Source organism: Cotesia glomerata, unplaced genomic scaffold, assembly GCF_020080835.1.
Source record: "Cotesia glomerata isolate CgM1 unplaced genomic scaffold, MPM_Cglom_v2.3 scaffold_23, whole genome shotgun sequence".
Lineage (NCBI taxonomy): Eukaryota > Metazoa > Arthropoda > Insecta > Hymenoptera > Braconidae > Cotesia > Cotesia glomerata.
Genome location: NW_025402774.1, coordinates 75,934 through 101,934, shown reverse-complemented (window position 1 = coordinate 101,934; position 26,001 = coordinate 75,934). Strand labels below are relative to the sequence as shown.

The following is a 26,001-nucleotide window of genomic DNA, read 5'->3' as shown; positions in this document are numbered from 1 at the left end:
TTACTTATTAGTGGTTGATGGCGCTATATCATAGTAAGCATAACAAAACTTCTTTTTATTGATTAGCGTTCTCATTCACCGAGGCTTCAGCGAGCACTTACGCGTAAATTTTTTCTTTGATAATATCGTGTATCGTATTGCTTATTCTAATCAGAATTTTAAACTGAACAATAGCAAGGCAATCCGAAATTGACAGTTCTACGTCCGATGAAGAAATAAGTCACTGGGTAATAGGTGATGACTGTATGTGAGTACTTTTTAGATACTTATCGTTTAAATTATTCTTTTAAATATGCGCCTTAGTAATTTTGATTGACTGTACTGATGTTATCAACATTGATTAATAATAATTATTATTAATTCATTAATATTATTTTCTACATTTTAATTTTAATTTGCAGCGACTTATGTGGTTATGTGGACAAAGTTGTAGGCGTGAAAAATGTGGTGGTTGGAAGAGAATTTAATAATAGGGTTATCAATCTTTTGTCAGTCATTGTTAATAATGGCGGCAACAGTCGAATCTGCGTTCTGTTTTGGGGAAACAGAGCTACTCAACTTTTTGGTAATTTATCTGAACGATCCGTAAGTTTTAAACATTATTTCAATAACAAACATAGTAGATACAATAATAATAACCAATGTAATATAAATTCTACATTTGCTTTAGATCATTGCCATCAAGCGTGCAAAGGCGCGAAAAAGGAATTCTCAGTTTCACGATCCAGAAAATGATGTGGGACCCATTGAATTATCAACTCCGCAAGTATCTACTATCGTTATTGAAAATTTTTTATTCCACCCTCAAAGAGTTCCTATTCCACCTCAATATCAAGGTAAGACTACTTTCAATAATTAATTATTATTATATAGTGATAATCTAATATATAAAATTCTTGTGTCACAGTTTTTGTTGCCATACTCCTTCGAAACGGCTTGACCGATTTTGATGAAATTTTTTGTGCTTATCCGGTATCTATGAGAATCGGCCAACATCTATTTTTCATCCCCCTAAATGTTAGGGGTAGTCCACCCCGAAATTTTTTTTATTTTTTAGACAAAATTTTTAATTTCTATTTTTTTATGATACAACATACAAAAATACATACAATCCTCAATTTTCACCCTTCTACGATCAACCCTTATTTTTTAATAGCCATTTTAGTAATTTAATCATTTTTCCTCTCCGGTCGAAAACTGATCAATCGTTATTTAATTAGTTATCCCCGCCAGATGTCTACAGGTGTCACTTCTGACCCAGTAAACAGCACGGAGTAGGGATGAGAACGAAGCCGGTCTCCTTTCTTTCTCACTCCCTACACAGTTGTCGGCCATCATTATTGTTTATGCATCAAGTGTAGTAGTAACGTTGACAATTATTATTTTGCTATCTCAGTGTAACTCTCATATTAACTTTTAATATCATTCCTATTTTATCAATAATAAATAAATTATCAATTTTGAGTGTATTTTGCACGATTAGTTAATCAAGTGATTTTATAACCTCAAAAGTACTCAACACGTCACACGAGCTTCCAATAACAACGGATTTTGTGTTGTAAGTATACTTTTTTTTATTTATATCGAAAATGTTGTTGATCTTATAAAAATGTAATTTCAATTTAATTTTATTAAAAAAATGTAATTGAACAATTAAGATTTCCATAGTTTCCAAAAAATCAATCATTATGAATCTTTATTTTGAAATGTCAATGGAAATATTGGTTGTATGAAAAAATTATAAGAGACAATGTTTTCATAAAATTTAATTTTTTACTTTTGTTTGAAAAATTTTTCCATAAAACTTATATTTTTGTTATAATTTTATAGATTAAAACTAATCATTTCAAAACTGCGGCAAAAATCCTGGCCCTAATTATACTTTTAACATTTTTCATCATTAAATAATTTCATTAATTCTATTTATGTATGTTTTGTACAGTGAGCAATGCCAAGAAAACGCAAAGGGGCTGATTTGAGCCGCAGTACAAGTAAAGCTCGAAACTTGCGAAATAGCAGATCCGAAAGAACAGAAGAACAAATCCAGCAACAAAATACTGATGCACGTGTCAGAATGGCGCAATTGCATCAAGAAGAGCCAGAAGATACACGAGCTGAACGCAATGAAGTCAGAAAATTAGAACAACGACAATCACGCCGTTTCACAGTCAATAGACAAAGAACAAATGACCAACAACGACAACAGGTACATCAAGCATTTATATCTGATTCATTCCTGCGACATGTACGCGAAGATTGAGAGCAAACGACTACGATATTTACGATATAATCAACAAAAGCTGCGCGCGGAAGAGTACATTCATTTGCGAGACGCTATCAACAACAACGCCGACGTCACCGAAATTGGTAACCATGTCATTTTACCATCATCGTACGTAGGCAGTCCACGTCATATGCAAGAATATATACAGGATGCTCTGACTTTCGTGCGCGAATATGGACGACCATGTTTATTTATCACGTTCACATGTAATCCAAAATGGCCAGAGATTACATCTTTGCTACTGCCTGGCCAAAATGCAATACATCGCCATGACATTACAGCACGTGTGTTCAGACAAAAGTTGAAGTCTTTAATAAGTTTCATTACTAAATCACATGTATTTGGTCCCACACGTTGCTGGATGTATTCGGTTGAGTGGCAAAAGCGAGGATTACCTCATGCACACATTTTGGTTTGGTTCATCGACAAAATCCGTCCTGAAGAAATCGATAGTAAAATTTCTGCGGAAATTCCAGATCCATCCACTGACCAACTGCTGTTTGATATTGTTACAACAAACATGATTCATGGTCCATGTGGTACTCTTAATAGTTCATCGCCTTGCATGGCTGATGGAAAATGAACCTGTCCACCGCTAGTTCCCGCAAAAATCGAACCGCCAATAGAAAATCAGCCTCTCGATCACGCCATGAATCGACCGCTTTATTGGCTGATCGCTCCCGCTAGACATGCGCAATAGCCTTCTTCCCCAACTCAACGAGGAAGAAGACGGACTATTGTTATTATCTTTCGCTTCTACGCTTTCGCTGCATCGAGTCGCCATTAGTTTTTCTTTACTTTCGCTTTTCGTTAATAAACCGCATTTCGCTTATTTAATAATTTAATTTGCTTAAATTAATTGTTAATAATTCGGTTTAGTTTGTTTCAGATAAGTTGTGTTATTTGTGCATTTTTTTCACCGCTTTTTTAGTGCCGACAAAGTGTTCAACCACGTGTCAACCGGCTTCGCTTTTGCTAACCACGCTGTAATTTATAAATCCGCTTTTATCTTAACAATCCGCTGTTAAACATATTAAATATTGAGTGTATTTAATGTAAATAAATTCCTAGTTTTATTTTTGATAATAATTTACGCGTTTTAATTAAGATATCCAGACCTAAACCTGATCTCCGCTTTTCCGCTCTTTCAGTAATTATTCATTGGTCCCTCGAGCCGGATTTGAACCAGCGACCTATGGATAATTACTGAAAGAGCGGAAAAGCGCGGATCAGGTTTAGGTCTGGATATCTCAATTAAATTAATTTATTATTCCGCTTAAAAATTGTGCTGTGTTAAGTGAAGTGTAATACCGCTAGGAAAGGTCGAGTGTCAGGAGCATCGCAGAGCACATCGGGTGCTGCTCCTGATAGTCATTCGTACACCGGTACGCTGAACTTTCCGTTTATTAAGACTGAAAACTCGACTTCGGGCCTTAAATAACCTTGATATGGAGAATTACACAAGATAGTTGAAAAATGCAATTTGTGCTTCAACTTTCGTGTTCCGCACCGCGCCGCAGATTGCAAGACCGCTCAAGATTGCCGAAAATGTGGTCAACGTCACCACATGTCCATCCATTTTGGATGCACCAACGAAACCAGCTTCACCGCAGTCTACATCTTCCGCACAGATCCGCTTTCCGCTCAAGTATTGCTAGCTACCGCCTTAGTCCAGGTACGCCCGCATCATGGTAATCCAATCACCGCCAGAGTGTTGATTGATCAAGGTTCAGAGCTCTCATTTATGAGACAGTCGCTCTTCAAGAAGCTTGGACAACCGCTACAGCGTGACATGGTCATGCTCAAGGGCATTGGCAATGTCTCCGCAGGAAACTCACTAGGTGTGAGCACAATTGAGCTTCGATCGCTGTGTACGACCGCATCAATGCATGTCAGCATGCATATTCTACCAACACTGACGGTAGATCTTCCATCGTTCGTGATCGCTGATCCGAAATGGCCGCATCTTGAGAATCTCAAGCTCGCTGACCCGCAGTATCTACAGCCACGCCCTGTAGATATTATTCTAGGTGCATCACCAGCCGCACAGATCATGAACGCAGAGATTCAACGAGGACCTCGCAATGCTCCTATTGCACAATCCACCACGCTTGGTTGGATTGTCTATGGAGCTGTCACCGCTAAACACGCTTCAACATCACACGCAGCACTACATCCGTCAGTAGATACTGAATTACAAGACGCTATCGCTAAGTTTTGGGAACAGGAAGAAGTTCCATCAGGAAATTCACCGCTCAACACCGCTGAAGAAGACGAATGTGAAATTCACTTTCGTCAAACGCATTATCGATGGACGCTACGTAGTGAGATTACCGCTTAAGGCCCTTGAGAGTCAACTTGGCGACTCTATCAACGCAGCTATGGGGTCACTCCGCAGATTAATAACTCGCTTGTCGCGAGAAAGAGAATATTCTGACATGTATCGTGCATTCATGGCAGAATACATTCAACTAGGACACATGGTACGAGTACCAGTCAACGAATTGCCCGCAAACGCTTACTTCTTGCCTCACCATGGGGTATTGAAGCTTGATAGTGCCACTACGAAGCTCCGCACAGTGTTCAATGGTTCCTGTGTAACATCTACAGGAATTTCATTGAACGACATTCTCCACGCAGGACCCAAAACGCAAATTGACATTTTTGATGTGATGTTGAGAATCCGTTGCAGCAGGATTCTATTCGCTACTGACATCACCAAGATGTTCAGACAGATTGAGGTCGACTCGCTTGATTGGCCGCTTCAGTGCATTCTCTGGATAGATGAGAATGACATAATAGACGCTTACTGTCTCAAGACAGTCACATACGGAACCGCTAGTGCACCTTTTGACGCAGTACGTGTGCTTATCCAACTAGTAAAGGATGAATGACACCGCTTTCCGCTAGCTGTTGCTCCAATGTTGAAAACACGCTACGTAGATGGCATCTACGGTGGAGCAGACAACGAAGAAGACGCTATCAAGGCTGCAGTACAAACAAAAGCTCTGTGTGCAGCAGGCTGCTTCCCGCTTGCCAAATGGGCTAGCAATAGCCCACGGTTACTCGCTGAAGTCGCTCCAGAAAAGCAGCTGGATACACCGCTTAAAGAAATCAGTGATGCACCAGTTAAAGTCCTGGGCATGTACTGGAATTCACGCATTGACGCTCTCCAGTTCAAGTACACGCTACCGCCAGAGACGCCCAAAACAAAAAGAGCTATATTGTCTGAAGTCGCTAAGCTGTATGATCCGCTAGGACTTCTCGCACCAATAGTCGTCAAAGCCAAGATCTTTATGTAAAATCTGTGGCTAGATAGAGTGTCATGGGATGAATAATTGTCACCATCACTCATTCACAAATGGACTAGATACCGCGAGGATCTTCGAAACATCGAATCCATCCGCATTCCACGCTGGAATAATATAGCACCTGGAGCATCTATGGAATTGCACGGGTTCTTAGACGCTTCGCAAAACGCTATGGCTGCCGCTGTTTATTTGAGAGTCACTGACGCTGATGGGAACACAAAGGTCTCACTTCTGTGTTCAAAAACGCAAGTAGCACCGCTGAAGACCATGACAATCCCACGCTTGGAATTATCTGCCGCATGGTTGCTAATACAACTGATACTTCATGTTAAAGAAGTTCAGTCGCTTGAAAATGTCAGGATCAATCTCTGGACTGACTCCGCCGTGACTCTCGCATGGATTAAAAGTCCAGCAATCCGCTGGAAGACATTCGTCCGCAATAGAGTGGGAAAAATCCAAGAAACGCTTCGAGATGTCTCCTGGAAATTTATTCCAGGAAAACAAAACCCCGCTGACTGCGTTTCAAGAGGTATACCTACGCTAAAACTGAAACAACACGCTCTCTGGTGGCATGGACCAACTTGGCTTCATGAACCAGAATTCTCTTTGCCCACACTCGAGCCTCCAACCGACAACGCAACGCATCAAGAAGAACGCCAAGGTCTGACACTAGTAACTTGGAAAGCAGAAAATTGCCTGCTCCAACAATTACTGTCGCATTACACGCAGCTGTTTCCACTGCTACGGAAGCTTAGCATCTAGCATCGTGCCATCGACCGCTTTAAAAGAGTTCCACAATCTTCGCTGGCCTACCCGCTTACTCCACCAGACCTGGAGCGCGCTCAATTGACCTTGATTAAGTTCACCCAAGGACAATACTTCGCTAGAGAGATTCACACGCTACAAGATGGTGATGGTCTGCCTAAAAATAACAGCATCACTTAGCTGACTCCGTTCATCGACCATCAGGGGGTCCTGAGAGTCGGTGGCCGCTTGAAAAACGCATTGCTGGACCCAGAAGAGAGGCATCCAGCGATTCTACCACGACAATAACCGCTTACATCAATTTTGATTGATGATTCGCACCGCAAAACGCTTCACGGAGGTACTCAGCTTACGCTCGCTGACTTACGCAAGAGTGTCTGGATCATTGGAGGCCGTGTTCCAGTCAGATCATTTATTTTACGCTGCGTTATCTGCACGAGACACCGTGGAGAACGCGCTCAACAGTTGATGGGTCAACTACCCGCCGCACGAGTACAGCCAACTCGAGCCTTCTTGCATACAGGACTCGACTACGCTGGACCTATCACGCTAAAAACGTTTCAAGGATGTGGAGCAAAAACATACAAAGGCTGGATTGCAGTCTTTGTATGCATGTTCAGTTCAGCTGTACATTTAGAGCTAGTAACTGACTACACCGCTGCCGCTTTCATCGCCGCTTATCGCCGCTTTACCAGTCGCCGAGGTATCTGCCACACGCTATATTCAGACTGTGGAACCAATTTTGTAGGAGCAGATAAAGAGCTGAAACGACTATTCGCTGCAGGATCCCGCACATTACGAGAATTATCAACCTTGATCGCTCAAGATGGCACGAACTGGAAATTCAATCCGCCTGGAGCTCCACATTTTGGAGGAAAATGGGAAGCCGCTGTGAAATCTATCAAATTTCACCTTCGAAGAACAATCGGAGACTCGCTGTTGACGCTTGAGCAATATTCAACGCTACTGGCTCAAATTGAAGCCATATTGAATTCCAGACCGCTCACACCGCTGAATGAAGATCCTGCTGACCTGGCTGTACTGACTCCAGGTCACTTCTTAATCGGACAGTCACTGACCGCTATCCCAGAGCCATCACTGACAGATTTACAACCTGCTCGGCTCTCGCACTGGGAACAAGTCCAGCAAATGGTTCAACATTTCTGGAAACGCTACTACCAGGACTGCATCCTCCGCTACCAGGCCATTTCAAAGTGGCATCATCGACGCAACCAGATCAAGGTGGGTTCAGTTGTACTGATCACCACTGAGGATCTCCCGCCAACCAAGTGGCCATTAGCCAAAGTAATTGCTGTCCATCCAGGTGAAGATGGACAAATCCGCGTAGTAACTGTTAAGACAGTTAACACAGAGCTGGTACGTCCAATTACAAAGCTCTGTGTCCTGCCGCTAACGCATGAAGAAGATGATCTTGTCGACGCAGCCGCCAACCCGGGGGAGAATGTTCGATGAACAAGGCCCGGTAGCGATTAACTCGCTCCTGGGGGACACCCAAATTCAAGAGACGCACCTGTCCACCGCTAGTTCCCGCAAAAATCGAACCGCCAATAGAAAATCAGCCTCTCGATCACGTCATGAATCGACCGCTTTATTGGCTGATCGCTCCCACTAGACATGCGCAATAGCCTTCTTCCCCAACTCAACGAGGAAGAAGACGGACTATTGTTGTTATCTTTCGCTTCCACTGCATCGAGTCGCCATTAGTATTTCTTTACTTTCGCTTTTCGTTAATAAACCGCATTTCGCTTATTTATTAATTTAATTTGCTTAAATTAACCGCTAATAATTCGCTTTAGTTTGTTTCAGATAAGTTGTGTTATTTGTGCATTTATTTCACCGCTTTTTCAGTGCCGGCAAAGTGTTCAACCACGTGTCAACCGGCTTCGCTTTTGCAAACCACGCTGTAATTTATAAATCCGCTTTTATCTTAACAATCCGCTATTAAACATATTAAATATTGAGTGTATTTAATGTAAATAAATTCCTAGTGTTATTTTTGATAATAATTTACGCGTTTTAATTGAGATATCCAGACCTAAACCTGATCCCCGCTTTTCCGCTCTTTCAGTAATTATTCACCAATGATACGGTCACAAATGTCGAAGGATACCCAATATATCGTCGAAAAAATCCTGAAAATGGCGGACAATCATTTATTAAAAATATCATCAACACAGACATTGATATTGACAATCGTTGGGTGGTGCCATATTCGCCTCTGCTGAGCAAGACATATAATGCTCATATTAATGTTGAGTTCTGCAGTTCTGTGAAGAGCATCAAATACATTTGTAAGTATGTCCATAAAGGCAGTGATATGGCTGTGTTTAGAGTGGAAAATACTAATGTGAATGCTCCTCCAGTGAATAAAAACGATGAAATAACGCTCTACCAAATTGGTCGGTACATCAGCTCCAATGAAGCTGCTTGGCGTATCTTTGGTTTTCCAATTCATGAACGGGATCCAGCAGTTGTTCAGTTAGCCATCCATCTTGAAAACGGTCAGCGTGTATTTTTCATGAACGAGACAGCGATTGATCGTGCAATAAATCCACCTAAAACTACACTCACTGCATTTTTTGAATTGTGTAATCGTGCGGATGATTTTGGTGCCTTTGCACGAACATTACTCTATTCACAAGTACCACGCTATTTCACATGGACTCAAACAAAAACATGGATGCCCCGCAAGCAAGGCTCACCAGTTGCTGCATGTCTCAATTTATTTAAATCAAACACCTTGGGGCGATTATTTACAGTCAATCCAAGACACACGGAGTGCTTTTATCTTCGACTGTTGTTGGTTAATGTTACTGGCCCATTATCATTTCAAGATATACGTAAAGTGAATGGGCAACAATATCCAACGTATAAAGATGCATGCCTTGCACTCGGCTTGCTGGAAGACGACAACCAGTGGGAATGCATGCTTGCTGAAGCTACATTGAACAGCAATACAAATTTGTCTACTATTCGCTATAGTGTTGACTACATGTTTCCCAGCCCGAGCACAGATATTATGGGAAAATCACAAAGATTCAATGACTGATGATATATTGCATCAACATCGTATACGGTGCTACGATCTAACCATAACATTCAGCGACGAAATGTACAATGAAGCATTGATTGCTATTGAGGATTTTTGCATTGTCATTGCCAACTTACCACTTAGTAATTTCGGTATGAATTCGCCAAATCGAACTGCATCTGATTTAATGAATACTGAAATGAATCGTGAACTGCAGTACAGTACTGTAGAAATGGCAGCGATTGTTGCCCGCAATGTCCCACTAATGAATGAGGAACAAAGAACCATTTATGATCGCATTATGCTCGCAGTTTCAGCTGGACAAGGTGGGTTCTTCTTTTTGGATGCACCGGGTGGAACTGGCAAAACATTCGTTATTTTGCTAATTCTTGCAGAAATACGATCAAATAATTGCATCGCATTGGCCGTTGCATCATCGGGCATTGCAGCAACTTTATTGGATGGAGGTAGAACAGCTCATTCAGTATTTAAGCTGCCACTAAATATTCAGAATAACCCTGATGCAGTGTGCAACATTAAGAAACAATCGTCCATGGCCACTGTGCTGAAACGGTGTAAAATTATTATTTGGGATGAATGTACTATGGCACACAAACATTCACTTGAGGCGTTGAACAGGACATTGAAAGATATTAAAAACAGTGACAAACTATTTGGCGGAACTCTGTTGGTCTTTTCAGGTGATTTCAGACAAACACTTCCAGTCATTCCCTATCAAAATAAAAATACTGTTTATTAACGGTTTTTTTTTAGTTTAAATGTTTTACTGTTCATTATCAGTTTTTTAACAGTAAAATAATTACAATTTCATGGTTACAATGTGCGCAAAAAAAACTTTTCTTATACCCACTAAAAACTGTTAGTTTGCAGAAATTTTTTAGTTATTATCTGAAATTTTTACTGTAAAAAGACATATGTAAATACCAAAACTTATAACTAAATACTTCTTGAGTGAACTATTTATAAACTGTGATATAACTACCTAAGAATCATATGTCTATGGAATACAACTCAAGTTCTGATCCTACCAACTAAGTTAAAACCATAAAAAAATGGCCGAAAAACTGATATTTAATAGCCTGAACTCAGTAAAATCGAAAATTCGATCATTTTTTTAATGATTATCAAAAAATAATTTTTTGATTATTTATCAGTAAAACAGAATTTTCTATCAAATTATCTTAACTACATTTAATTTTAATCAAAAGTTTTATATTGATAACAATTTTTCATTTTTATTATTCCTTTACATATAATTAACATGAAAACTTTTTGAAAAATATAATACATAAATATAAAACACTTTGACAAATTTATTATAAAAAATTTTACAGAATATTCAGTCAAGTAAAGCAATTACTAAAATAAAATACATTGTCTATTACTTAGTACAAACAAGTCGTGTAAATACATAGTGCAGTCCAGTAAAGTTTCATTAAGAGACAAAACATTAATAGGTTCAATCAATTTCCCAGCAATTAGATAGTTTTGTAGCACGAAGACCATAAATTGTCAATATTAGAACAACAGGATAAAAAAATTCATTACAGTTTACAAATTCTATTTTTTCACTCAAGTTGACGTTGAAAATGTAGCTAGTGTTATACATTGCTCGAATGCATTTAAGTTTTTCAATGAAGATACCACGAATGATTTCATCATTATATTCAAATTCAACAATACCTCGAATGACACCAAACCCAATATTTTTGTTGAAAACACCAGTATTATTGAATTTTGTTTTGCTAAAGACAGAAAGCTTGGAATGGCTATGAGATTTTACTTGCTGTATTGATCGAAAATCAATTTTATTTATTAAAGCTTTCTTAAATTCCGTGAGAATTTTGATTTTATAGCCAAATTTTTTCAAAGCATTGTACTCCAATTTTTTACTTTTTCTTCTTTTTTTCGCGCCAAGACCTTTAAAATTATGATTACGATCAGTGTCATCAAATACTTTTCTGCGTTCAAAAATATTTTTAATAAATGTTTGAGTAATAGTGTTAACGGTATCATCATAACATACATTTTCAATATATTTCTTCGTCATAAATCGCGAAGCAATTTGAATTTCTCTTCCGTTCGGACTAGTTATTTCGCTTACAATTTTATTATTCCAGGACTCAAATACTGATGCATTATAACACCACAATGGCCCCCAATTTTCAACTGTAGTAGGTATATGACGCAGCAAGTGAACATTAAACGACATATTTTCGATGCCAAATAAAACCTCAAAATCAGAAACAAAATCTTGCAAGAGAGTTTGTGCTTCTTGTAACTGACTAAAGGATATTGAATCTGAATTGTATATGTATATAGCTTGACATAACTTGGCTAAATGCTTCATATACTTCGGTTTTAAGATGTTTTCCAAGCATGGTAGACAGTAATACAGCAACCAATTTCTCCATTCGGAGGCTTTCCACTGTTTTATGCTGTATATTGATCTTGGTCTTCGAGATATTCGATTCGGTGGCTTTAAACTGATTAGACGCTGATTGATACGTCGTAAATGACACGGTTTTCCAATGTAATATGGTGCTTTCGGATCCCCAGCGAATAACAGTAGTGCATATTGTCTTGTTACGCCCAGAAAAACATTGTGTAACGGTTCAACAACCATTCCATCTATGCAGTCAAACAGTGGCAATAATGTCAAATTTGTTGGTCCTTTGACTCCTAAATAAGGCGCTTGAGATTCAAAAGCTCTTAGCCCCTGGGAGATAAGATCATCATTATTGCGGTGTTCAATAATTCGCTCAAAGGGGTACACCATTTTCTTAGCTAACCGACGCCCAGAAGCATAGCAAAATGTGCAACCATATTCACCATTGAATTGCTTCATGTTGAGAATCATTGGACGGGCAACAGAATCTACGCTACATATTAAAACTGCAAATTTACTAGTATTTGAATTTACTCCATCAGAAGACCATGTAATACCAGTTTCATACAGTTCATTTAACTCGGTGATAACAGGATCTAACAGCAGATTCATGTCAGGATGACCTTTTCCAACCCAAATCGTACTTAAAAGCATATGTTTAATCCGTAAATGAGGAGGGAGTTCGTTTATTTGTAAAAAAACTGGATAAACGCTAGTATTAGATGAATTAGAACAGCTTGCACCATCAGTGTTAAATGTTAAAGTACAATTCCAAGAATTATATAAAAATCCACCTGGTTCACAGTGTTTAAGATAACTAGGACTGTCATAAATATCTTCAATATTTTCATGATTTTTTGCTTCGTGAAAATCGGTATTTCAAACTTGATGCGATCTGTGGAAGTGCCATTAATTGTTGAATTTGTGATTTCAAACTTATTTGGAGAAAAAACTTCACTGATTTTTCTTGTTTACATAATTCTGAATAGCATTCATCAATTACTTCATCTTTTCCCAAATAAATATTACAAATTTCACAATAAAAATGTTTGGTGAATATACTATTATCCTGAAGTAACACTTTTTCTAATGCAGGTTTATTTGTTGGTAGTATTTGTCCAACACTCGCACAATTAATCCATCGTAAAATTGACAATGATGCTTCATAAGTGAACTTAAATTTTGAAGCTAAACTCATTACTGCTAAGAGGTGATCTTTAGCAGTAATCGTTGACTTTGGTATAACAGGATACATTAAACTATTTAATTGACTATCCATGAAAGTAGTATCATTAGAATTTGTCTCACAATGATTCGATAAAACTTCATCAGTTATACGTTGACTATCAACACATTCATTGATGGATTCTTCATGGTCCATTGCATTGGTGACATTAAAGTTATCAACTTGGTCTGGTTCGCTCATTAAAATAGACTCATTGTAAGTGTTGGAAAAATAAGATTTTTTTATCTGTGTTGTAATGTAGTGGGTAATGTCTTCATTGTTGTGAATAAGATGTGATTCAGGGTTGGAGATGATAGGAGGTTCAATCTAATAAAAAATATATTAGAGTTATGTAAAACACTATTCAATATGTGTTTTTAGCCTAAGTAAATTATGTTATTATTGAAATAACTACTTACAATGTCTGCTGGTAAGGAGGAAAAAAAAAGATCATTTAGAAATGTTTTTAAATGTAAGTCATACAATTTTTTCTTCCTGCGATAAACAGAAAAACGTGAAACACCGTATCGGTTTTGATTATTTTTCATTGTTAAAACTAAAAAAAAAAAAATAATGTTAGTTAAGTGACAGATATGATTTATCGACTATTTTTTGAACAAATTCTCTGCTAAAGTATACCCACTAAGTCATTTTTGATAATACAATAATTTTTTATAAAATATTTATTTTTCAAATAATTTATTATTTAAAAAACATAAAACTTTTAATTAAAATTTTATATAAAACCATTAATATTTATTACTTTTTTTTAAATTAACTTGAAACACAACAGTTAATGTATTTGTAATTTATTCCCGATAATTGTAATTTCAAAATTTCATTCACTTTTTAACAATTAATTTTACCGCTTTTCCTATAAACGACTACTTTAATCGATTGAAAAATTTAAATATTTAAAGCTTAGTAATCGATTTCAAGGTAAATCGATTTCTTTCTGGAACACAAGTGATGTTGAGTAATGTTTATTTATTTTCAAAAGTATCTCAGTAGTTATAATTTATACAAATTAAATGAAATAAGTGTAAATTGTAGATAAAAACAATTAATATTTTAGAAGACCCTACAACGTGAAAAATAAAAAAAAAATTTAATTATGTATAATTTAATTGTGGATAAGTTTATAGTTGGTGATTAACTAACTATTTATCTGTATATAGAGGTTAAAATTAGTGCTATTTGTGTTTACAAACATTGCGTGAAAATCTTTTTAATTGCGTGAAAATCTTTTTAGTCATTAATTAAAAAATAAATTAAAAACATGTGCACGTGTCTATTAAAAAGAAGAATTATAGTAATGACTCTGGAAAGTATTCATTTACCTATTCAGTAAGTATTGTAATTATTTTTATTTTTAAACGATTGAATTATCATAAAATCTTGATGCACAAATTTTTTTGTTGATACTTATTTTTATGATATCATAACATTTTAAAATAATTGTGAATATTAGATGATTTAATTCTTGAAGAAATTGTGGGAAATACAAATAAGTATATCCTTTGGTTATGACATCTTGGTTATATTATTTCATTTTTAAAACAAAAAAGTTGCGCAAGAAAAAAAGTACGATCAGATCAACGCTGATGCTATTTTATTATTATTGAATAGCAACGGAATTATTTGTCTAGATTTTGATGATTAATTATAAAAATTTGATTTCTATTAAAATTATTTAATAACTTAAACATAAAAGAATTAGAAGATAGTTTTGTTTCTTTACTCGATTTACTTGTGTAATCAATACATTGACATTGATATATTTTTGAGTGTATCAATAGCAATGGATTTCGCTATCATTCAAGTGGCATCAGGAGGTAAGAAGGTTGTCCAGCTCCAAAACATCTTTCTGATCGATGATGATAACAAATACACAATCCGTGGAACAAAGGATTTGATCAAACAAGCTGATAATGGCCGCAGTAAAACTCTCCGTGTTTCAATCAACAAGAAATTGATAGCTTGTACTGTTATAGAAATAAGTGGTAAGTTTCTTTTCATATTTATTTTAACGATTCATACTTTTTCATCAAAACTATATAATTTTAATTATAATTTTTTTTTCATAAAATTTCAATGCAACAACTTTATTTTGTTTTGTTAAATTGATATATTGAAGATGACAAAGATTATTTGTCAAGCAAAATAAAAAGTCCAATGCTTGGCCGTGGAAAAAGATTGAAACCAGTTAAGAGGCTCAACTTCTCGCCTGGAATGACGAAAGATAATCCAGTACCATCAAGGAAGGTTCTTTCAAATCGAGAAACGAACCAGGCTATTGCTCAAAAGGTAGTAATTTCCTTATCTATTTCTAATTACAATTTTTTAATCAATGTTCTTGAATTTGTTATTGTTAAATACTTCATATTTTTAACTTTTTTTTTAAATTTTGATACAATTTAAAATTGATTTTTTAAATTTACTTTTTAATATTGATGTTAGAGAAAATAGTATTTAAAAAAATTTAGTAATATATTGAAAAAAAAATACACTAAAATTTAATTTTTTATTCTGTTAACAGATTTGAAATGATGTAACAAAAGTTAAATTAAATGCAATATAATCTGTAGTTTTATAAATTAATTCATCATTAATATTTTTCAGAAAAAAATTAAAATCGTACAATCTAAAAATGTGTCCCAAAGAGAAAGAGTTATCATTGAGAGGATGAGAAAGAAATTGAAAGAAAATGTACAAACAACTTTAAGTTTATTATTATTGTTACTTAATTTTCATTATTACTGGTAATGAGTTTCCAAAGCTTCATTGCTGAGCTGAAGAATTGATATATTTTTCTGAATAATATCATGAAAAACAATATTTTACTTTGACAATATACTCCAATCAATATGTTTTAAATCGATGTATGATTATGAATTTTACATTATTAGGAGGTTGAACCTGATCCTGTTGAACCCAATCCTGGTGAACCTAATCCTGTTGAACCCAACCCTGTTAAACCTATTCATAATGAACCCGGTACTTTTACGTCTATTACAAGCATTGGATTACCAGCAGATGATGCTTTATCTAGTGGAACATCGGGAAATTCGAATCAAGAGGAGAAAAATGTAAGTTACAAAAAAAATATCATAGATTTAAGTTTCTCATCAACTATAATAGTCGTAATTTTTTTTTTCATTCTACAACTGCATTTATTTGAAGAATATTATATTCTATAAAATAACTTAATTATAATAAATCATTTCGTATGCGTAATTGTATAATTAGAATTAACCAAATTAATAATTTATTATAAATTTTCTATATATGATGCTAGAATATGGATTAATTCGTATTAATTTTTATTAGGATATTCTAATTGAAAAAAATTCAAACGGTAAGGATGTAGCGGTCAATAATGCGGAATTGATGAAACAACTAGAAAAATTGCGAAGAGAAAATAACCTACTGCTCCAAAAATCAAGAAACCTGAAACGCCAATCACAGGTGACACGAGCGAATCATTCAGAGCAACGACAACATGATCAGCAGGAAAATGACCCACGACAAAATGAACAAAATGCAGAAAAAGATGCCCAGGATTTTCCACGTGTTGATGAAAATTACCAGGTGAAGTTGGAAATATAATTTATATTATTAAATAAATTTCGCTGACGCAACTATATTCATTATATAATACTTATACTATAGGTATCGGTAATCACAAAATCCTAATAAACAATAGTCGTAAGATTTTACTTTGTAAATAGTCTGGTAAAATTTGCTACATTTTTTCACTAATCATTTTGAATTTACTGATTGATGAATTATCATTATAGTTTTTTTTAAATATTTTACATATCTATTAAACTCAATTAATTTTTGAAGTTGGAAATTTGTCTATTAATTTTTTCTGTATAGAAAAGTTTATAGCAAATTTTATAAATATCCGAATATTTAATTTATTATTTAATAACGATTGCTAGAAATTCAATATCACAGCAAATCAATTTCTTTTTATTTTCTATAGTCAATTAAAATAGAATGGAGTATTTTCAAGTTTGATTACTTGAATGAGGAATTAATGACAAACAAACCTGATATAAGGATAATGAACTAAAAGAAAACTGGTATTAATATTTTTTTGTTATTTAGATCTCAGTACTGGATGGAATAGCTATTGACTATGAAGCTTACTTAAAAGCTGCACAGGCCAAAACAATGCGACGACGAGCAAATTTGATTATCGACGCTTTATGGTCTGTGGAAGAGCAAGTTACAAGATATGTGAGTGACAAGTTATACGAAGGCCAAAAAAAAGTTACTCCGCAAGAATACAATAACATCATAAGTAAATATAGACTTAATATTTTTTGACAAATAAGCTAATTCAAAACAAATGGTAGAGTTTATTAGAATTCCATTACTTTCCTATCGAAATGATCATAGCTCTGATCAATTTAAATTGAAAAAAATAATTATGTAGAAATTAATTTCTAAATTTTTTAAATAGTTTTCAAACAGCAACATCATAATAAAAGAAGTTATAAAGGAATAGAAATATCAGTTTTTAAATTTACATTTTTCAGCTAAATATTTTTCTAGTCCATTGATCTTATAGTATATTTTTACATTTGATAACATAAAAATAGATTATTTTTGCCTCTTGATCAATTTTTTCGTTCAGATATTTGGCTTTGAAAAAAAGTTAATACTTTTTATTAATAAAAATTAGATAATTTGAAATAAACGACAAATAATCTTTGCTATTTTTTCATTAGTAAGTAGGGAAGTCAATTTTTCAAAATTTAGTTATTCAATTAAATATTTTAGCAATTCTTAAAATTTACTAGATCAAATCGTTTGCTTTTTTATTAAAATTGCTCTATTTCATTAACTCGTGAATTGTATTAAAAAATTATTTTGAAAAATCACCAATATTCATTTCATGTTTTAATCTTTTATTTGTTTTTTAATTTAAGTTGAGCATGAATAGGTGTAGTGAATTCATGATTTAACATTAAGATTAAAAAATTTAATAACTCAGAAATTTATTTTTGCTTATCATTAATTTTTAGAAATTATTGAAAAACTACAACGCCACAAAAAACTACGCTTGGATGGAGAGAATAATCCTATTGCTAATATCCGTCGATGGGTGGGAGACAGACTAAAAGCAACTAAAAGTGCCAATCCAGATGTGATGAATCGATTCTTAGTCTTTCAAGAAATTGAAGAAGCTGAAATTATTGATAGCGACCTAGAAGACGACGAAAAAGAGAATGAGGAAGATGACTTGATAGAGTTGTTGAGTGATTCTGATGCCGAGTCTATTATACGACAGTGATCAGGAGTAAACCTTGCAATAATGTCTCACTTTATTATTATTTATTAATTAAATTAAAACATGTTTCAATTTTTCAATTCTTACAAATTATTGACTCAATCAAATTAAAACATGTTTTCGTTTTTTAATTTGAACTAAATTGTTGAAAATGATCTATTTAATTTAATAACTTATTTAATTTGAGTTGATTTGTTTAAAATGATCTTCTGAATAGAACAATTAGAAAATTAATTATTTGTTCTTTCAATAAAATATCATTTTTGAATAAAAAAAAAGTAAAAATGAGATAATTAAAATTTTTAATGTTTTGTTTAATAATTTAAGTTGAAATTTTTTTTCAAATAGACTTTAATGATAATGAAATTAAAAAAATTATCCTGAAGTTTTTTTTATCTTAGAAAAAGTTTAAGAACTTTTTTTATAATGTGACCATTATAAGTTTTCAAACACTTTGATAGCTATCAATTTGAATATTTGTAATACTCTAAAAATATTTATCTTTCTGATTTGTCATCGATAGAAGCCATTGACTTATCAGTTATTATGGTAATTATTAATTATTATTTTTCAAATGATTCAAAAAATATAATTATTTAATTATCGGTATTTTTAGCCAATGATTAGTAAAAAATCTTCATACAGAAGCGAATTCATTTTTTTTTACTATACGTAAGTATTGATAAAATTAGAAAAACAAATTAAATATTAATTTCTTGCAACAAATGCTTTTACCATATTTTTTTCAATTAGCCAATTCAGCAAGTAAAAATTGTAAGAGCAAGAAAGATAACCTGCGTAACTTTATATAGCTTTCACTGTACTTTAAACTGAGTCTTAAAAAAAATAAATAAATAATAGTTCAACACCTTTGTTTATCGATGAAAGTGTTGGTATTCTTACCGTTTAATGACAATTTTCTTACAGTTTATTTAAAGTTTTCTTGATATAAGTTGGAAAACCGTTATAAAACCATTTTGCTAGCGCACATTGTAACCACTAAACAACTATCAATTTATAGTTATTAAACAAGTTTTTATTTTTGATAGGGTTCCACGTTCAACATACGCTGATGAGATCAACGCTTGCTTAAAATTATCTCCATTGTGGCGTAATGTTGAAAAATTACAGCTAAAATTAAATATGCGCGTTCAAATGCTTCAAGATCCATCCGCTGAAACATTTTCAAAACAACTCTTAAATATCGGTGATGGAAAAGTTGCTATAGATGAAACTGGATACGTAAAATTACCGACCGATTTCTGCACAATCGCTGATTCGCAAGATACTCTCATTGAACAAATATTTCCCGATGTACACACACAGTACATAAATCATGAGTGGCTTGCAGAAAGAGCGATTTTAGCGGCAAAAAATGTAGACGTTGACAATTTAAATCTGAAGATACAAATGTTGTTGCCAGGGAACTTGGTATCATATAAATCTATTGATACAGTTTGCGACGACAGCGAAGCAGTAAATTTTCTCACAGAGTTTTTGAACTCACTGGATTTGCCAGGCATGCCACCGCATAATTTACAATTAAAGGTTGGATCTCCAATTATCTTGCTTCGTAATTTGAACCCGCCCCGGCTGTGCAACGGTACGCGATTAGTCATTCAAAAATTAATGAAAAACGTGATCGAAGCCAGGATTTTAAATGGCAAGTTCAGAGGTGAAAATATACTTATACCACGGATTCCTATTATACCTACAGATGTGCCAATTCAATTCAAACGTATTCAGTTTCCGATTAGATTGGCATTTGCAATGACTATCAACAAATCCCAAGGTCAAACGATGTCTGTTTGTGGATTAGATTTGAGAACACCATGTTTTTCACACGGACAATCATACGTGGCATGCTCTCGAGTGGGTAAACCATCCAGTTTGTTTGTGTTAGCTAAAGATAGACTAACAAAAAATATTGTTCACGCTATAGCATTAAGAGATTGATATTGTTTAATAGTGTTACTGTCGTAATTGTTTAATTAATGATATATAATTTTAAGGAATAAATTATAATAACTTAAAAATAATGTTTGCCTTTTGTTATTTTTATATTCCCTCATCGTTCACAGCGCTCCATGCTTATTTCACGCATATACCACATTCTTACATACATACAATATACACATTCTAGCATACATACATACTTACAATAAGTAAGCTATTTTTTGTCTACACTAGAAATTACTAGGAAATTATTTATATGGCAAAACAACGTTTGCCGGGTCAGCTAGTATAAATATATAAATATCATTTATATATTTTCAGGACAGTCCTGTTTGGTTCAACGTAGAAGCGATGACTTACTTCAGTATTAAAATCGACTGCCGTTGATTAACTGCTGGCAAAAATATTTGCTTTTTTATTTCTCAGTTTTTTTTTTTATGTTTTCAAATCATTTCCTTCAATCATTTTCATACAAAATAGTGACAATAAGTACTTGTCCGCTAATTTTTCTATTTTAATTTTAATAGCACTCGTCTAATTAAGATAACTGTCACTGAATATTATTATATGATTTAATTTTCGTTTCAGTTTTTTTTTTTTTTCAAGAAAACTTATGGTGACAATAAGTTATTACTTAAATGTTGACAATAAGTATTTGTCAATTAATATATATCACTTTTATTTTAATAGTTTTCGTCGAACTAAGATGAACTGAATTAAATATTATAATTAGATATTTTAATTTGTTTTTCAGATTTTTTTAAAGAAAACTAAGTTTTCTTTATTTTAATATATTTTTTTTTTATTATACTTATCATTAGTTTTGATACCTATCGCAGTGTTAGTCAGTAAATACATAGACTATTACTTGATACCTGATGTATGTATAATAATCATATCATCGTTAATTAAGTGTACTGAAATTACGTGATTTTAGATTATAAGAACTGTGATAGGTTACAGATAGGTAATATTAAGGATCATCACTCTAGGATAAAATTATGATAAATAATCTGTTATTAAATATTTTTTATCACTAATAAGATAAATATAATGTTTCTATTTTCTGTGTTGAATAAATAAATAATAATTTAAATAAATATTTTTAATTCAGAATTACTTATTGAAATTTTACTTTAGGAAATCATGTGTTCATATTTCAAAGTCGAAGTCGAAATTGTAAAGGTATTTATTTATTATTTTTATTTTTGAATTTTATTTAACGTTACCAAATTAAAATTATGTGAGTGTATTCATTTTTATAAGATTTCAAACCGAGGTTGATGAATTGAACTTAAATAATTTTTATAATTAATTAAAATTTTTTCTTTTAACAATATCAAGTGAAATTAATTTTCATTGACAGTTTTTGAACATAAAAAATTTAATGAGTATGACAGGATCTTTCATCTAATATGTATCGATCCATTTTGTACTGATCTATTTTTATCTATTATGTACTATTCAATATTGTTATATTCGAATTACTAACCATAATAACTATTATTTATTTTAAAATCTCAAATATGTTACGTTTAAAAAATGCGCGTTGAATAAATTATTATTATTAACTTTTCCGTTGTGTACTACCCTTGCGATGATTTACTGAAGAATTGCCGAATGGTTACTTTGTTCGCAATTTACCGGTCATTAACCTCAATTGTACAAATATTTACTCCAGTAAAACTAAACAGACCGCTATTTGCAATTCTGTTATGATTTACGATTAGTAGTGCACTTACAACTACAACTGGACTTAATTATTATATACTAATTTCTAAGATAGGTAATAACCAGGGCCTGGAAGTTCGGGCCAACAGTTAAACTTAAAAATAAAGCGAATCTGAAGTAATAATCACAAGCAAAATGACGATCGCGAGCAAGTTCAAGCGCGTAAACTAATACTATATTTTAAAAATAAAATATGTCAAAATAAAAGTGAGGTTGGCAGCAAAACACGTGGGTTTAAACAACACAACCTGATATCAAGGACAAAACTATAATAAAAATCACAAGTGGAGGATAATGTGAAATATTTGCATTACATCAAATCCAATAGGATCTATATAAATGAAATGCGTCAGTGATGTTTTATTAAATTTCAGATGATTTTTAGTGAAATCGGGCAAGCAGTCTCCGCGTAAGGAATTAGGCTGAAAGAAAGAGAAGCAAGTCAGGAGCGGATTTTAAACCTTGTCTGGTAGACAACAGTGGATAAAAAAATAGTTGATTTGTCTACTTAAGTGATTTAGGGAAAATAGATGAGGAAAATGTTTCATGAATAAGTATAGAAATAGTTTTTAACCTAGCCAAGACGAGAAAAAATAATAGTATATTACACACCTAGGGAAGTAAAGTAAGAAATGTCTCAGATCACATGTAATTGTTGTCCGAGGCGAAGCCGAGGTCAACAAACATGTGATCTGAGGCTTTCTTATTTACTTCCCGTGGAGTGTATACTATTTTTTTGTCCGACGAAGGCGGAAAGCGGCAACTTTGTTTAGCGCAGCGGGACGAAAGTTGCCACTTTCCGCCCGGAGGGCAAAAAAATTTTTTTTCCCCGAACAAGCTCAAAAAATTTACAATACTATTTCCTATCGACAAAAACTTCGATACTCCTAAAAAATGAGGTTCTAAATGGTCACTTTATTTGGTTGACTGATTAAAGCTTAACTCTTAGCTGGCAATTGTAGAAAAAAATATTCTCTACAAAACAGTATGGAAGTAATTAATGTTTAGTACTGCCCAAAAAAAAAATTACAAACTTAACTTGGCCAAAAAAATTGAGATTTACAAGAAACATAATTTTAAGTTTTTTACAGTTTTTTTATTAGGCCTAACTTTTTGCTGGTAAATATTAGAACATGTTTTCTACAAGGAAAATCGAGAAGTATTTTTTGCTCGGACAAGCCCAAGAAAAGTTACAGAATAATTTCGGTCAGAAACTTGAAATTTACTAAAAAATTAAGTTTTCCATTATATTTTTTTTCTGCTGACCTATTTAAGCTTCACTTTAAGGTGGTAATTATAGAACAAAATATTCTCTACAAAAAAGTATCAGATGATTTTTTGCTCAAACAAGCCCAAAAAAAGTTATAAAATAATTTTGGTCAAAAAATTGAAATTTACTAAAAAATTAAGTTTTCCATTGAGATTTTTTTCTGCTGACCTTTTTAAGCTTAACTTTAAAGTGGTAATTCTAAAACAAAATATTCTCTACAAAATATCATGCTATTATTTTCTTCTCAGACAAGCCCAAAAAAAGTTAAAAAAAAAAACCCGGTGAAAGCCACAGCCCTTAATATTAATATTAAGAACGCTCGCATGATAAATTTCAATTTGCCGTAAAATTGGACCGTTAAGTAAAAGCATCCGTGAAGCCAAATAAAATTTTTATTACAAAAAATTTAAAAAATTTGACAAACTTTTTTGATTAACTCGATAGTTTCTTCAAGAACTGGAAAAAAAAGAGGAAATATTATCAATTATATTTTATAGTTGAATAACTTCGAAACGCGTCGGTTTATCAAAAAATTATAAATAAGCTTTTCCGAAGAGCGTTCAATTTCATACAAGAAAATGATTCGGTCTAGCTTTTTTAATGAACCATTAAAGAGTTATAAAATTCTAAACTCAAAACAACAAGCTTTCCCGTGTTAATCTTACGGAAAATTGAAATTTATCATGCGAGAGTTTTTAATATTAATATTAAGGGCTGTGGCTTTCACGGGATTTTTTTTTTCATCATTTCCAACAACATTTTCGATATGATTGAGAAAAAAGAAATAGTCGATTTTTTTGAATCAGCCGAATATATATGGGGTATTCCATGCCAAATCGACCCCTTTTGAATTTGATCACTTTAGATTTAGCTGAAACTTCATTATTCTTTTCTACCTTTTGAAAAACAATTTTGAGAATTTTTTCAAATTTTTTTGTCCAACCCAAAGAAAGTTTTGAATTTCCCAACAAAGTGGCTTTTTTATTTTCAAATAGCCATAACTTCTTTAGACATTGACCTTTGGGCACCTTTTTTTTTTCAAATTTTTGGTTTTAAATGAACTTTTCAAAAAAATACACAAAAAATTAAATATGATCAATTCTATAAAATAATCGGTTTTTTAAACAAAATCGTTATTTTTTCAAAGTTGGCCACTTTTTTTTTATTTTTTTTCCTCATAAAAAACTTCTATCAATTTGGCAACTATTCCCGCTCATCCCGGGCAGGGCCGATTTTTTTTTTATATTTTTAACTTCCGCTGAGAAAATTGAAAATTTTCAAAAATCGGGAAGTTATTGGTTTTACCCCGTTCTTTGAAAATCGAGTTTTCAACCAATGTTGGCGTTTGGAGGTTCTAGGAAGCCTCCCAAATGTTTCCGCGGTGTGTGTGTGTGTGTGTGTGTGTGTGTGTGTGTGTGTGTGTGTGTGTGTGTGAAAGTATGTGAACCGCTTGTAACTTTCGAACGGCTTGACCGATTTCATCGCGGTTGGTGCCATTCGAAAGGGCTTGACCAAACTTAGATTTTGAGTGCAATTTGGACCGACTCGAACCGGTAGATTTTGAGAAATCTCAAAAAAACTACAAAAACAAATTTTTTCAAATGTGGTTTTTTGGAATTACTTTTTAACGGCTTTACTGATCAATTTCGAAAACTAATCAGCTCTTAACAAAAAAAAACTACGTCGATCGCCGCCAGCCCGATCACAATCGGTTGATTCGTTCGTGAGTTATCGTTGTCGAAAAAAAAACCGATAAAAGTTTTTTCTCGGAATTTTATCGAAATTCCTACTTCGATCGATTAAAACTTAAAGATTCTCAATGAGACCTGAAAAACTGCGTCACCATCCGCGTGAAAATCGGTTTATTCGTTTAAAAGTTATTGTAGTTTTTAAATTTGAGAATTAGTGTTTTATTAAACTTTTGAGCTTGGAGAGCTCAAAAAGACACGAAGATTATATTTTTCAGCTCGAAGAGCTCAAAAACGTAGTTAGTGTAATTTTGAGCGCTTAAATATGAAATTAGCGGGAAGTTGCAGAGATGGCCTTTAGGGTCAACCGTTTTTCTAATTTTTTGTATTTAATTAAAAAAAAAAATTGTCAAATTTTTTGAAATAATAAAAATTTTTTTTTTCAATTAAATATAAAAAAAATCGGCCCTGCCTGGGATGAGCGGGAATAGTTGCCAAATTGATTGAAGTTTTTTTTGAAAAAAAAAATAAATAAAAAAAAAAGTGGCCAACTTTGAAAAAATAACGATTTTGATAAAAAAAACCGATTATTTCATAGAATTGATCATATTTAATATTTTTTGTATATTTTTTCGAAAAGTTCATTCAAAAACAAAAATTGAAAAAAAAAAAGTTACCCAAAGGTCAATGTCGTCAAAAGTTATGGCTATTTGAAAATAAAAAAGCCACTTTTTTGGGAAATTCATAACTTTTTTTGGGTTGGACAAAAAAATTTGAAAAAATATTCAAAAATGTTTTTCAAAGGATAGAAAAGAATGATAAAGTTTCAGCTATATCTAAAGGGGTTGAGTTCAAAAGTGGTCGATTTGGCATGGAATACTCCATTCATAATATATCACTATATTATGTATCATTCTTATTGAATCAGGATAACTAATATTGTCTGGAAGTTTAACTTATATTCTAATTATCAATGTGCTTTATTTCTTGTACTATTCAACTAA

General features: G+C 33.2%; 3 protein-coding genes and 1 long non-coding RNA gene across 7 annotated transcripts; 3 read left to right on the top strand and 1 right to left on the bottom strand.

Moving 5' to 3' along the window:
• Positions 1-20,851, top strand: LOC123274128. Its single transcript, XM_044741626.1, has 4 exons — positions 1-247; positions 402-585; positions 671-836; positions 20,630-20,851. Exons 2-4 carry the CDS (start codon positions 443-445, stop codon positions 20,693-20,695), a joined length of 375 nt encoding a protein of 124 aa, XP_044597561.1. The 5' UTR covers positions 1-247; positions 402-442; the 3' UTR covers positions 20,696-20,851.
• LOC123274126 lies at positions 10,721-15,384 on the bottom strand. Of its 3 annotated transcripts, XM_044741621.1 has the most exons (3): positions 14,789-15,384; positions 13,467-13,603; positions 10,721-13,374 (listed from the first exon to the last, which is right to left on the bottom strand). In XM_044741621.1, exons 2-3 carry the CDS (start codon positions 13,593-13,595, stop codon positions 12,670-12,672), a joined length of 834 nt encoding a protein of 277 aa, XP_044597556.1. In that variant the 5' UTR covers positions 13,596-13,603; positions 14,789-15,384; the 3' UTR covers positions 10,721-12,669. The 3 variants fall into 3 exon arrangements, with proteins under 3 accessions (XP_044597556.1, XP_044597557.1, XP_044597555.1); XM_044741622.1 differs by lacking the exon at positions 14,789-15,384 and having other exon boundaries at positions 13,467-13,681; XM_044741620.1 differs by lacking the exon at positions 14,789-15,384 and having other exon boundaries at positions 13,467-13,503.
• LOC123274127 lies at positions 14,119-18,501 on the top strand. 2 transcript variants are annotated; one of them, XM_044741623.1, is made up of 8 exons: positions 14,119-14,394; positions 14,836-15,050; positions 15,185-15,354; positions 15,670-15,768; positions 15,957-16,136; positions 16,378-16,638; positions 17,164-17,359; positions 18,087-18,501. In XM_044741623.1, exons 1-8 carry the CDS (start codon positions 14,327-14,329, stop codon positions 18,353-18,355), a joined length of 1,458 nt encoding a protein of 485 aa, XP_044597558.1. In that variant the 5' UTR covers positions 14,119-14,326; the 3' UTR covers positions 18,356-18,501. The 2 variants fall into 2 exon arrangements, with proteins under 2 accessions (XP_044597558.1, XP_044597559.1); XM_044741624.1 differs by lacking the exon at positions 15,670-15,768.
• LOC123274129 lies at positions 18,771-19,218 on the top strand. The gene is made up of 2 exons (XR_006511450.1): positions 18,771-18,901; positions 18,969-19,218. It is a non-coding gene; the product is annotated as an uncharacterized LOC123274129 (long non-coding RNA).
• Positions 20,852-26,001: the final 5,150 nt, after the last annotated feature.